General features: G+C 37.7%; 1 protein-coding gene across 1 annotated transcript in view; it reads left to right on the top strand.

Moving 5' to 3' along the window:
- LOC124162672 (atrial natriuretic peptide-converting enzyme) overlaps positions 1 to 14,046 on the top strand; it is a 135,994-nt gene that overhangs the window by 91,190 nt on the left and 30,758 nt on the right. The window contains exon 3 of the mRNA XM_046539274.1: positions 9,630 to 9,836. Within this exon, the coding sequence (XP_046395230.1) occupies positions 9,630 to 9,836 (207 nt within the window). The remainder of the gene's footprint in view (positions 1 to 9,629; positions 9,837 to 14,046) is intronic.

Below are 14,046 nucleotides of genomic sequence, written 5' to 3'. Positions count from 1 at the left end.
CATGGACTGGTGGCGCCGCGCCGCGGTTGGCTCCAGCGAATACATTATGGCGAAGTGTGTCATCCTTTAATTTTTTAATGTCCATGATAATAATCATTCGGTCTCACTTACAGGCCGCGCCGAAGGCGCCTCGATAATTACTATACCGGTGAGTCAACCTCACCTCAACCAGTCAGACAGAATTACAATGATACAGGTGACGTGCGCATATCTTCTGTTGTTGTTTGAAGTGTTGTTTGTGTGATAATGATAATAACGATAATGATAAAAGATGATGATAATTCATTAAACCCGGGTCGCGCTCTAATAAAAAATAAGTGGTATGAGTAATTGTCTGATATCCAGGAAAACTCATAATGGAATGCCACAAAGTAAATCAATAATTAGTGAATTTTAATTTCTTTTTCTTTTCATTTATGTATATTTTTTATTATGTTTTAAATACATATTTTTATTAGTATATTATTATTTTTTTATTTATTCTTTTGAACAATTGTTCTGTAAATAACAATTGAGCCCCTCACATGCGAGTTATTTGCTGTGGCTACATAGATGCTTAATCTCTATTTGCTAGACGTCCACGACCAAACTTTCCTCTGTTCACTTGTCAATTACCGTTGGAAGAGGGCCAACTGCGTGTCACCCCCTCAGTGATGGACCTCTGCTCACGCGCACGTTCCGACAAACAAGTTTTTGAATCAGGATGCCATTCCTCGCGCTGCTCGTCACGGAAACGAGGAACTTCCCGATCCACCCCCAATTTCTTGTCGTGTCGAGGCCATGTTATTTGGGCCCCACCCAATCGGCCCGTGGCTCCGCCGTCAAATCGTTTGTTATGGCTATCGCAGGGCGTTGCTGCGCCACCCACTACATTTCAAGGTGGTCCAGTGACCTCGACATTAAGATTGGACGGCGGAACATTCCTCTGGGCTGGAGGAGTTATACCAATATACACTTTGAGATTCTTAAGGCCTGGTACGCAGGGGTGCCGACTTACAAAAAATATTGGGGGGCCCAAACCGGGGATCTTGGCCCGGGAAATTTTATAAGTAGTGAGTTTTAAGTTTTTAAGCATTTTAGAAGAGTCATATGATCAACATTAGAACCCTGATAAGTCGAATCTCGATATCTGGGCACTCCGGGGAAAATCTACAAGCTTGACACATTTTTTCCTCGCACCCATAATGAATTTTTGAGGGGGCTCGGGCCCCCTCAGGCCCCATGGAGTTGGTGCCACTGCTGGTACGCGATACATTAACACGCACGAGTTAATATCTAATTACATTAATGCTTTTGGTGGTCCGGGACTTATCATGTACGAATGCATGAAAAATATTAGAACAGGTTCTATTTTTTGTTCATGCATTCGCCCAAGTTGGATGGTTTACACGGTGCATTTTCTTGTCCATTCACACTTACCTACATTTAGACATTAACTCGCACGAGTTAATGTACCCTGTACAAAGGCCTCGAGTATCTAACTATAATTGATGATACTGATATTTAAGTACCACTTAATATTCAATTTTGACAGCTTTGATGATATTGGAACCTATATACTCGTATTAATGAGAAATACATAAATTTTGTACCCTGAGGCAAGCCCCATAACAACAAAGACCATATAATAGCGATAGAAAAAATTAACACAGCATAAAAATAAATTAACCATATGGAATTTAAACATCTACCTCGAGTAAAATTTTGAAAAAAATTATATGATATAATAAATGAATTGACTTGTGATACAAACATATTAAAATAAACTTCTAGAGTGGTAGTTGTAGCAATATTACTAAAAGTAACAATGTTACTTAAGCGCGCTTATACGTTTCCTTATTAATTGATTCGATTATATTCCTTCATTCCTAATTTCTTAAAATATTTTTCTTGAATTTGGGATGGAAAATTTGGATTTTATTTTTGGCTCCCATTTTTATTTGAAAGTCTCTGATCGTCAATTTCATTAATTTTAAGGTAAATATGTGGCGGGTTTTTATTCAATTATGCCATCGGGTGGAGAGATTTTTGAAAATAATCTCATTAAAAAAAGTTCTTTCTTTGAATGCTTTCTCTTATTTCAACTATCTCACTGAGAGTAAAGTCAGACCTAAATGTAAAGCTATTTCGAAAATAGAAGTAAGACTCAACTATTAAACATCAACATTAGAAAATCCATACATATTCGAACATTCATAGGTATTCACATTTATTGCCATAAGAAAACATTCCACTGGTCTGATAATAGAACCAGGGGCTTTTGGCTTCCTGGTCCACTACGTTATCCATGTTCTTTATTTACCTTAGTAATTTTACCAAGGTTCAACGGTGCTGTATGCTATGCCCTTGCGGTCTATCGGGGTTGGCAACGCCAGGGGATATGGACTTCCAAGCACCCACTAACAAAATTTGAACCGTTGATGAAGTCTTCACGGGAAATCAGCCGGGTCAAGATTGACATTGTTGCCAACGTTTCAGTGGCCTACTCTGACATCTTCTTCAGGGCGAATGATGGACATGGTTAGTGGCGGGCTTATATAACCATTTGGGGCGGTCAAGTCGTCTGTGATTGGTCAGTTTTAGGTTGTCTTCCTCCTCTTAGATTTCTCATTCTTTTTATCATGGGATTCCATGTTTTGATGAGGTTGAATCCCGCGTCTCTATTCATTTTATCATTTTCGATTCTTATTTCAATGGCCTCTTTTGTAAGACGGTCCCAATATCCCTTTGCCTTGCAGAGGACTTTGGTTTCATTGAACGTGATGTTATGATTGTACTCAATGCAGTGGTCGGCTACAACAGATTTCTCTGGGTTTCCAAGCCTAATGCACCGTTTGTGCTCTGGTATCCTGGTTTCAATTGTTCTTCCGGTTTCCCCAATGTAGCTATCTCCGCATTCACATTGTATGTTTTGGACGCCAGAGGTCTTGAGTCCCATTTTGTCTTTAATCTTCACAAGTTGGCTGCGTAGTTTTTCTGGTAGCTTGTGAATTGCCTCAATGTTGCGTTTTTTTTAGAATGCAATTGAACAATTGAATTAAGAGGAGGAAGAACAATTGAAACCAGGTTATCAGATCACAAACGGTGAAATAGGGTACCAAATGGGCATATAATGGGAATGAATACCAAATGGGTATACAGACTGTCCCAAGGGTCGTGTGTCATTTTTGACCTGTAATTTTAGTAATTTTCCATCGAGCAATTTTCATGAAAATTGGCACACTTATAGGGAAAGGTCCTAAGTTTTGTTGAGTGTAAGCAAAATTTTACAATTTTGACCTTTTGACCTGACAATTTCGGTCCAAACCAAAAATTTGAATTTGCCTTATGGGGTTTCAATGTTAAAAAAATCGAGATAGGAAAATGTTTGAATTTCATTGACCAATATGTCAATTCTTAGGTTTTCGGACACGAGAATCCCGCCCGCCACTATACCACTGTATAAGCCCGCCACTAACCATGTCCATCATTCGCCCTGAGGACGATGGCAGAGAAGGCCATTGAAACGTTGGCAGCGACGTCAATCTTGACGCGGCTGATTTCCCGAGAAGATTTCATCAACAAGATTCGCCGGAAAAGTATCAGATCCTTCAAAATTTGAACCCTATGCCAGCACTAACGCCGCGCTAGGCGGAAAAAGAGGTTTATTTACCCATAGGTATGTTTTTCGTCGGCAGCATCGAGTTCCTTACACTTCCAAAATGTTCCAGCTGAGGGCAGAGGGAAAATTTCGCTTTTCAGCTCCGCCATGGTTCCCAACTCAAAGGATTTGACAATGGGCTATTGTGGGAATCAATTTCGTGACTCGGGCGGTACAAAACGTTTGCACAACAAGATCCGTTACTTCTCTGGACTAGATTCGCAAAATGGAGGGAATGTGGAGCAACGGAGACCAATTATACCGCCGACATGTCTCCCACGAATTTCTCCGACTCTTAAATCGCCGCCAGGATGGACCGAATCCCCTGGCCATTTAAGTGGGGATACCTCGATACCTTGTGGTGATTTTTGTTTAAGCCTAATTCACACGGTCATTTTACCGTCCCTCAAAGTGATAGTACAGGCTTCAGTTTTCCAAGGACCAAAAGAATGACAGTGATAGCTGAACAAAAGTAAAATATTACCTTTTTGGGTTAAAGACTGGAAACTTAGCGGTATGGTATGATATGGTATTTGGAGGAGGCGACCGACAGCTGAGGTCATTTGCGCCATGAGGGAAGGGTAGGTGAGGAAGGGTGGAGAGAAACCCGGCGTCGGCATTAGCCTGCTCTTAACGAAAGGCACCAAGGGGACCACGGCTTAACGTCCCATCCGATGGGCGGAGTGTGCGCTTGAAAATATCCTCCATACAGCATTCAAGCAGGGATCACGACACCAACCCGATCCCGGAAACTTAGCGTAAGTACTCATAAATGATTATAGATTATGGATTAATATGCCAATTTACATTAATGCTACCTTAATGGAGATACAGTATCCCAAACATGACCCCAATTTTTCAAAAATACGCTTGATCACGTATTTTCTTCAACAATCTTTGACTATAAGCAAGTGGTGTTGCGATGGTACGATTTTTATGAAATCAAAAAATACAATACTTTGCCTGAATTTTTCATGGGTTTTGCAGATTTTGGCTCACATCTGCCTGGTTTCGCGTAGGGGAGTTGGCTAACTTGTTTTTCGCGTAAAATTTGATATAAAATTTATTTTACTTGACGTAAAGTTCACTATTGTAAAGTTATACATTATCTTTCGTTTACGTAGCATCTAAGTCGGAAAATTTAAATCACAGTGTAAATTGGAGGTTTTTTTAAATATTAATCAGAAATTTTGATAAAAGGTTTGCGTCTGCGGAAATGAGAGCGATTTTTCGATCGCACGTCAAGGCTGAGAAACACGACGCTTTCATTTATATCCATATAAATTCATAATCGTTAATCTATTATGGGTATTTATGTTAACTCTGAACTGTATATTTCAAAAAAACTATTTCAGACTCTGTCCATATTTTTTACGACTTCGGGTCATCGTGCGCCAGGGATACCTTTGGTTTAGCATTGAATCTCTGAATACGTCACTACCGATGCATATTTAGCCTTAGCCATAGCTGATAGTAAAGGGTCGGTTAAATTATTTCTTCCATTCTATACAAGACTGAAACTAGTGGAGGTCGCCGTAACTCAAAAAATATTTCGATAACTTCCAAAAATCATTTTACGGATCATTGTTTTGCATAAATATATGTGGGACTGATGAATATTTTCTGTGGTAAATTAGAGGAATTAGAGGAATTAAAGTAGGGTAAATTAGTGAATTTCAGTTTTTTCACCTTTTTTCATTTGTAATGTACTTTTGTTGTTACCCATTCCCCATTTATACTGGTAATTCCAGCTCATGTGGAGTGTTTGAACGTAAGCCTTTCGCGGGCAGTACAGAAATATGCAAAACAGAGGAAATGTGGAGAAACGAAGACCTATTTACACCGGAATGTCTCGTATGAATTTCCCAGGCTTAAATCGCCGCCAGGATGGACGAAGACCCTTTGAATGGAAAAAGCTATGAAGAAACCGCCTGAATTTAGTTTAGCTCCGGTAATTGCCTTAGGAATGCCCTCTGCATTTGCATATTCCGTCGTGCATTTTGTAATCATGTGAGGACACTTGAATACATTGTTGGAAAATTATCTAGCTGGGCCTACAATGGGAAATTTAAAAAGGGAATTAGGTATTTTGAGAAATTTGGAAGCCTTTTTTTCAGTTCGCAGAAGGCTCTCAACTGTTTCACGCATTGAAAGGATGTAAAGTATGGACGCAGTCCATCATGATTCGCCTGCTCGAATGTTAACACTTTCAGTGACAGTCGTTAATTTAAATGCCTTTCTGAAATATCCTGCCATTTTGACCAAATTCGTATAATTTTTTCAAACATCAGCGGAAATTTTGTACATATTTATTTTAGAGAGTAATTCAATAAAAACGAACTCTGTACTCATTTACGAATAAGATGAGTTGAATATTTTTTTCGCTGATGTTAAAATATATCATGTAACTATGAAAACGTACTGTTTTTGAAAACTAAAAAAGTTAAAACAATTGTTCTACAGCCGTTAAATGTGTTATAAATTTTTAGTATCTTCGATATGAACTATATTATTGAAGGAAATTATAATAAATGTTGTTTAAGATGTAATATTACGTACTAGGCAATCTTCAGAGATATTACTTGACAGAGTATTACGTCCGTGGAGCACTAAGTGTTAATCATTTGAGCTGCCTTTGCCTTGAGAAAATTGTTTCTTATACGATCTTCTTATGTGTATCACTCACCATGGTTTGAAGTATTAATTAGTATCTTTTTCAACAAATTGTATCATTTAAAAGGAACAAAAATAGCAAATTATTGTATTCTTTTGGTTTCATGCTGTTCCCTTGGAGCAAGCTGGAATAATATGAATTGAATGGAAAATAGATTGAAATAACAGAGGCGCAAGAATAGTGACTCACGTAGATAGTTGATCAAACGTTATAATTATTTCCCAGTCTACCCTGCACAAACTAAGTCCATCCACTCTGTCATGGCGGCTTTTCCATTTTAGCCATTAATAAAAATATTAGGACTTAATATATGTTCGTGTTGCATTCTTTGGTCCCTCAAATATAAAGGGTGTTGTTCAAGTGAATGGAAATTATTAAACCGAGGAACGAGAGACACTGAGTTATAAAATGCATCAAAGGCTCGGAGAGATCTTCTCAATGAACACCTATCGTGGGCATTGTGGGCGACAAACGAATAATGTCGTTAGCTCACCAGCAACAATAATGGATTCACGTGTTATCGTGGTTAGGTTGTTAGTTTGGTAGCGCAGTGGGTAAAAGGCTCGGGTACTGAGGTGTCCCGTGTTCAAATCCCGGGTGTATCCTTCGGACAGCCCCAACAAAAATTCATGGGGAAAGCATAGAGGAGGCCCAATTCCATCCCATAGAAGGCTGATTTCTGTTGCTACTTCGGTTGCATTTTAATCGGTTTTCAAAAATGTCCGCGGCGCGGTGATGAGTGCAATGCGATCCGCTTTTTTCCAATATTTTGCAAGACAATGTTTGCGATTGCGAGGAATAGCATCGAGCTTTTATGCATTTGATAGATCACATCATCATCTATATAAATTTCGCTCAACACCCCTAGTTATATCTAATTTACCCGTGAAACTCGGATCAATTTGTCCGTCAGCGACGCGAGTGGCGACTTTTGTAAACCCATTTAAATGCGCGGTGGGTGACAACAGATTTAGAGGGCGAATTGAGGATCCTCTTTTGAAATATTCGTGCAAAAAGTCCTCGGAGTGCGAGGTGGCCATTGGGTGCAATCCACACGCCTGAGTCTGCCTGTGGTGAGCTCTACCCTCACTTATCAAAACCGACCTTAGAGTTGAATCCTTGAGTGAGTGAGAGGTAATCAGTTTTAGCCCTTCTTTGCTCTTTCAAGGCGGCAGCGGCTCATACACTCCTTATGATATGATATATATGACAGGGGTCGGTACACACGGAAAGCATTCCGTACGGAACAGCCTTTAACGGCCCCGAGCAATTGAATAACGCCTGCCTGACCATTATTTATTTTTATAACGCTTTAGTAACAGTACTAGCAGTGCTTAATTCGTGTGCTGTTAATGTAATGAGGGTTCTCATATTTGTATTTACGTTTTTCCAATGTAATTCATTATGTGGTGTTTTGGACCCGTTTCTTATAACATGAATGAATCGATTATTTTTTAAGTGTCTTTGAACCGAAGAATCGGAGTATGTTTAGTAAGGTGCCGCAATGGCACATTTTTAGCTGAGAATCACTTAACAACAATCACGTGAAAATACGAAGGCATTCGCTGCAGTCGGGGTTGCAACTTATGCACAGTGAGAGAGGCTTCATCGAATGATTGAATATAGATACAAAGGTCACTAACGTCCTTTGATGTTGGGAAATTAATGCTGGTGATTAAAAAAAATAAAACAGCAAAAAAACAAAAAAAAATGTACAAAATATATTTTCAAAGCAATGTTGGATCCATCAAATAAGGTTGTTTATGTTTTTCATTAAATTAAATTAAGAAGATATTACTTTAATCACCTATCGTCGTTTGTCATAATGGTTGTTTAGTCTTTTCAATTCTTTTTTAAATATGTCAACTATATAATTAATTGTTTGTAAGTTTACGGGAATATTTCATTTGTAACTTAATAAGAATATGTTTTTTATTTATGTTTTTATTAAAACAAATCTTGATTATTACTGCCGAAGTTGTTTGTTCAACAGATGAGTAATCCAAAAAATTCTACTACAGAGATCATGGTAAAGATCTATGATTTCTCCCATTGATATTTATTAGATTAATTTAAATTTGTGGGAACATTTCATTTTTAGCTTAATAAGAATACACTTCATGTTTTTATTGCAACAAATCTTGATTATTACTTGAGTTGTGTGTTCAACTGATGAGTAATCCAAAAACTTCTACTATAGAGATTATGGTAAAGATCTATGATTTCTTGCATTGTTATTTATCGGATTAATTGAAATTTGAACATCCTTAAATTTTGTGTGAAATAAAACGCTTGGAATAAATTATGACCATCATTTTTATTACCGTGACAAATATGGGTGTCTTTGTAACTGAAAAACGGCGCGCGCTTGGTAGAGCATTTTCAAGGCTATTTTTTATTTTGATTTTTGAATAAAAAATTATGTATGAATTATTCATTATTTATTTAATTGCAAGTTATATAAATCGACACAATTTATGATTTCACAATAATATCCGCGGCATAATAGGCATTTGGGTTGATGCATGTACTTTGAATGACCGCCATCACTCTTACATTGTTTTATATGTGTGTTTCATTTTCTGAAGTTCATTTGTTTTTTGTAGTATTTACTTTTTGATTTTTTAAAAATTGTTTTGCATTGAGTTAGCGCCGTGATTACGGAGAGAAAAACAAGGGGTTGTTCTAGACGCCATATTGATATGATGAGGGATGGAGAAAGATGAAATAGTTTAAAGTGATATTGGAGTTCTTTTATTTAATCGCTTTGATACGTGACCCCTATAAAAATTGCATAAACCTGTATAAAATTTGTATACATTCTTATACAACTGTCATGGCAATGTATAAAGGCCGTTTTACACGGGGCTAGGAATTGCGCAGGTTAGAGCTGCATTAATTTCTAAAATGGCGTGGAATTGCGCGAATGCATGAACGAAATTAGAACAGGGGCTATTTTGCCGTCTCGCATCCACGCATTCTCGCATGTATTCTAGCAATTCACCGCAATACACGACGCAATTTTGATTGCGCCTTCGCACGTACGTCAAATTGCGCAATTCCGTGTACCGTGTAATACGGCCTTAACGAACAGTAATATTAATAAAAACGCAATAATTAAAAGTACTCTCTCTTTTTTTCTAAGACGACCTTAAGAATGTATACAAATTTTATACAGGTTTATTTATTAATTAATAATTTTTTCATAGGGGTAGGGTCATCTTTTCGCATTGGGAGGTTTAGACATGGAAAGGGTGTCGATGCGATTATTTTATTTCGGTGTTAATTTGAACTTTTTTCTCGCCCGTCTCGCAGACACGTACCTCGGCAATGAGGAGGGGTCGACGGAGAAGGTATTCCGCGTGTCCATGCGGATCCTCGGCTGGGACGGACTGAAGCAGTGGCTGGGGCGGAGGGGGACGGACAGGAAGGGGCAGGATGAAGGAGCTGAGCTCGGGGGCGGCGGAGTGGGGGTCGTACTGCCCCCCCACCAAGACAACGAGGGCAAACCAGATGAAGATGGTGAGTACCAACAACCAAACCTGGGCGATATATCGATATATTGGAATGTATCACGATGTTTAAATAAGTTAACACTTTGCGTGCCATGGACGTAATATTACGTCCTGTTAATGTTTCTGAATATTGCCATGGACGTAATATTACGTCTTTCCATTTAATTGGTTTTGTATGCGTGAAGCCGTAATATTTCGTCCTTGGTACTTTTCCAGTTTACTGCTTAGTGGTTCTGTTATTTCAAAAATCAACAGCTCGATGGAAAAAGAGTTCACTTTATTTCTTGAGGACGAAAAGTCCTCTATAGCTACCGGCATCCTTATCTTAGGCCACTCTGTGTGAAAATTCTTTGGGCCAATGAACCGTTCCTTGAGGGTGCAGTGACCCTTTTTGTCATCCAGGATTTATAATGCTTTGCTCGGAACAATGCTTTTTTATGATTTCCATGCTTTAAATAGTTCAAATTGAGAGTAATAAAAAATTATTATGCATGTTATGGCGGTGCATCATGTGTTGCAACTTTTTTTTCAAAAAACGGTAGGTTTTTATTGTTAAATTATATATTCTTTATTCTTTGCCATATGTTACCATATATAAACCATATGTATGGAATAAATGATCAATATATCTGAACAATTTTTGAGATCGGAAAATTTACGCTAAATTTGAAAATAACGCATATTTGATCGCCTCGACACAAAGCTCTCTCCTTCATTACTCTTCTAAAAGTGTCATTACCCATGGTTTTTTCACTCGTCATCATTCTTCCATCTTGTTGAGACAGCGAAGATGAATGTGGGATTTTAATTAGTGTGCCTAATTCAGGGAACGGAAGGGAAAGTTCCCAGGGTAATTGGAGGCCAAGTTCAGTCACTTTTCGCTCTCCGTTCCGATGCCTCATCGGCGTATATAATGTACTCGCGAAGTGGTCATTGCTCGATGCCGAGCCCATTCAGAGGGAACGGTTCCGAGAATGCAGTTTCGTCTCGAAGCATAGCAGTACCGTGGTACAAATTTGAGAGAGAAATGAAAGTTTCCGAAAGAAAGTGGAGTCCGTTTCAAAGTTTAGGGGGAAATTTCCGAGAGAAATGTGTTGTGGGCTAAATTAAAGCGCTAGTTATCTTGTCCACTCTGGAAGTGGCTCATTCCAACTGCTTCGGTATAATTTTACCTCTAAAGTTTGCGACGTTGTCATTTCATGGGATAAGGCAGAGTAAAATAAATTAGTGTAACTTTCGTATTTGAAAAAATACCACTGATTTTTTAAGCTTTTTGATATTTTGGTGGAGGGAAAATAGAATACAAAAATATTAGAAAAAACCTGGAATCACACAATACAATCATACAATAATTCAAATATTTGGATTGTGTCCCATGAAAAAAATGGAAAAAAGTGAGCATAGTATTCTATTGTAGTATCTGCATCTTTCTAATATGTGCATTAAGTTTATGTAGGTGTGAAGGTTTTTCGCGTATGATCATAGATTTACGTTGGTTATTAAATATCTAGAATGTGAAAAACGGAGATAAATATTCAGTTAACATTTCCATTCCACCACGGCTATTTTTTTTCGTTTGCACATGGCGTACTCCTGTACCAAATTTGAATTAGGCTTATTTTTATCGCTTGGAAATCATGTAGCCCCAAAGATATTATTTTAAATGGCAATCGCGTTAAATTATGGGTTATTTTTTCATCTCATTCAACTCTGAGATTTTGAATTTCCGATGATATTTTGGAGAGTATCATAGACTCTTTTTCTGTTCATATCAATTTACAAGCGAAATATTCGTTGCGGGTTTCGATGGAGGTTCAGTACTTCGCTTTTAATTAGCAGTAAAAATTTATCGTCAAAAGAACGTGTTGTGAGGTTGACGGTGAACATTATGACATTTGAAACCCAATGACTAACACGTGGCATTTAACCAGGGATATGACGGAGGGAACTCTATCAATATCGCTTAATTATGGGAGCTGTAGCTTTGATAAAATATACAATGCGAATATACTACAATTTTACCTTCGGAGGGAATACTTTGCCTTATAACGCCGCGCCGTTAAAATGCTTACGCATGGAATAAGTAATCATAATTAACTATATTTGGGATCGGAAAATTAACGTTTGTCAGGAAGCTAACTCATATTTAATTATGTTTACTACTGATATTTTCCCATACTTCTCCGAGGTTCTTTCTGTGGGAAATTTAAATTACATGCTATTTACTAGCATGCTTGATTCCAAAATACCTTTTGAGTTTTCTAGCGTTGTAGCGCATCTCTGCGGCTCGTCCACGAGGAAATTCTTTCCGCTTGCAGATTTTTAAGCAGCTGGTGCTCACGTTTCTTCGTCAGCGACTCGAGAAACTCGGCACTTAAAGGCACGTGAACACCTGCCCAACTCACCACGTGTCAGCCGGCGAAATCTTACCTGCTCAACCGGAAGAAGAAGTCAGATGGCAACTGGTGGATGTTTTCGCATTTATGGCAAAGATGCCGTCCCCTCAGAGTAAATGTATGCGTGAACGCTCAAATAGGCTGCCTGGAAACTATAGGCTAAGGCCATCATCGTTAACCGTCACTTCAGAATAACTATGGGATGTGGAGAAGGTTAGAAATTTAAATACTAATAAATTATTTAATGCGACGACATATCTGGGTCTATTTATTGGAAACAACTCATTATCAAAGAATTTATTTTGGGTGGCTATTTTTCGTCACTAATGGGACACTGCTTTAACCCGTTAACGCTTTTCGGTACCATATGGTACCAGCCGGTAGCGCAATGCTAAACGTACTTTTTTGTTTATTATATCGTAATTTATTTGGGTTTTTCAGAGCTTAAATATAATTGTAATGTTTTTATTTATATTTTTCGGAAAAGTTTTCTTTTTTAAAGCAGCATTTAACGCATTTAGAGCCGTTTGAAAATTGAGAAATTTCAAATATCCGAAAAAACGGCATTTTTAGTGCAAGCACTTCGATTTTCTTTACTTGCGTCTTATGTACTCATTATAGGAAAATGTTTTTATGTAATTATGATTGTTATAACATGCACATTTCATACTGAGTATAGTTTTTTGATGTGAGCCTAATATTTGGGATGTTATGATGCAAAACATTTTGGTGGTACCATATGGTACCGCTAGGCGCTTACACTACCGTGTTCTAGCGGAAAGCGTAAATATGAATATTTCTGTTGTGTTCGTTTTCTAAGTTCTTTATTTTATAATTATTTATTTTTCATCATTTGTATTATAAATTTATCTTTATTTAATTAATAAGTTAATAAGCATATAAAATGTTTGCATAGGTTAATTTTTTATTAGACGACGTCATCGTCATAAGTATATAAGGCCCTGAATTGTCCTCATTTTTTCAGAATCTCGTACCCTCACGAGGGCTCAAGAGGTGGGAGGTATGATTGTAAACCTGAACTCTATTTAGAAAGAGGAATAGGAGGAGTATCCGCTTACTCAATTAGGTAGGGGATATGATGGGGAATACGGAGGCTTGCCAAGGGTAAAATTCAATGACGGCTGGCGGTAAGAGACGACCACACGACAGGCGTCACTTCCACAAGAAGCAGCCTAATCCTTTAAATTATTTTGGTCTTACGTATCTCAGATACTTTGCGCACTTTTATTTGCTGTGAAAACCGAAATAACTAACAGATAGTGCTTAGAATGTAGCAAATGATGCTGCAAAGAGAAGATGAATACCTCCCTTCTGACAGTAACACATATGATAAATCTGTCGAAAATGGAATTCGCTCTTCATTCATGTTATAATTTTTATTTCGCGTCTTCTCTTATATGCCCAACGAAAATGAATTAACTTTTCTTTAAAATTTGCTTATTCTCCTCATTCCTGAGTAAAATTCCTTCATGGGACGCACACCGCGGCGTGATCGCTCTTTTTTGGTGGAAAATACTAAAAACTTCCATAAGCAATTTAAGTATCCTTATAATTTTTGTTATAATGATTTCAATTATGTTTATATTGCGCAGTGATTTTGATATTTTGTTACAATCAGATATAGAGGACTCAAATATACCCTAGTAGTACCAAAAGGATTATATCTAGATTTAATACGCATAGTAGTATACACTGTATACATATTATATCTGTAGTAAATACATGCAAATGTCCTGTACCACGCAGATAATATCTAGATATTATGCGTATTATATCTGCTGCCATAACATGGATTTTATA

The sequence above is a fragment of the Ischnura elegans genome, chromosome 7, assembly GCF_921293095.1.
Source record: "Ischnura elegans chromosome 7, ioIscEleg1.1, whole genome shotgun sequence".
NCBI classification, from domain to species: domain Eukaryota; kingdom Metazoa; phylum Arthropoda; class Insecta; order Odonata; family Coenagrionidae; genus Ischnura; species Ischnura elegans.
Note: the sequence above shows the minus strand (reverse complement) of the source record. Positions and strands in the feature narration are given on the sequence as shown.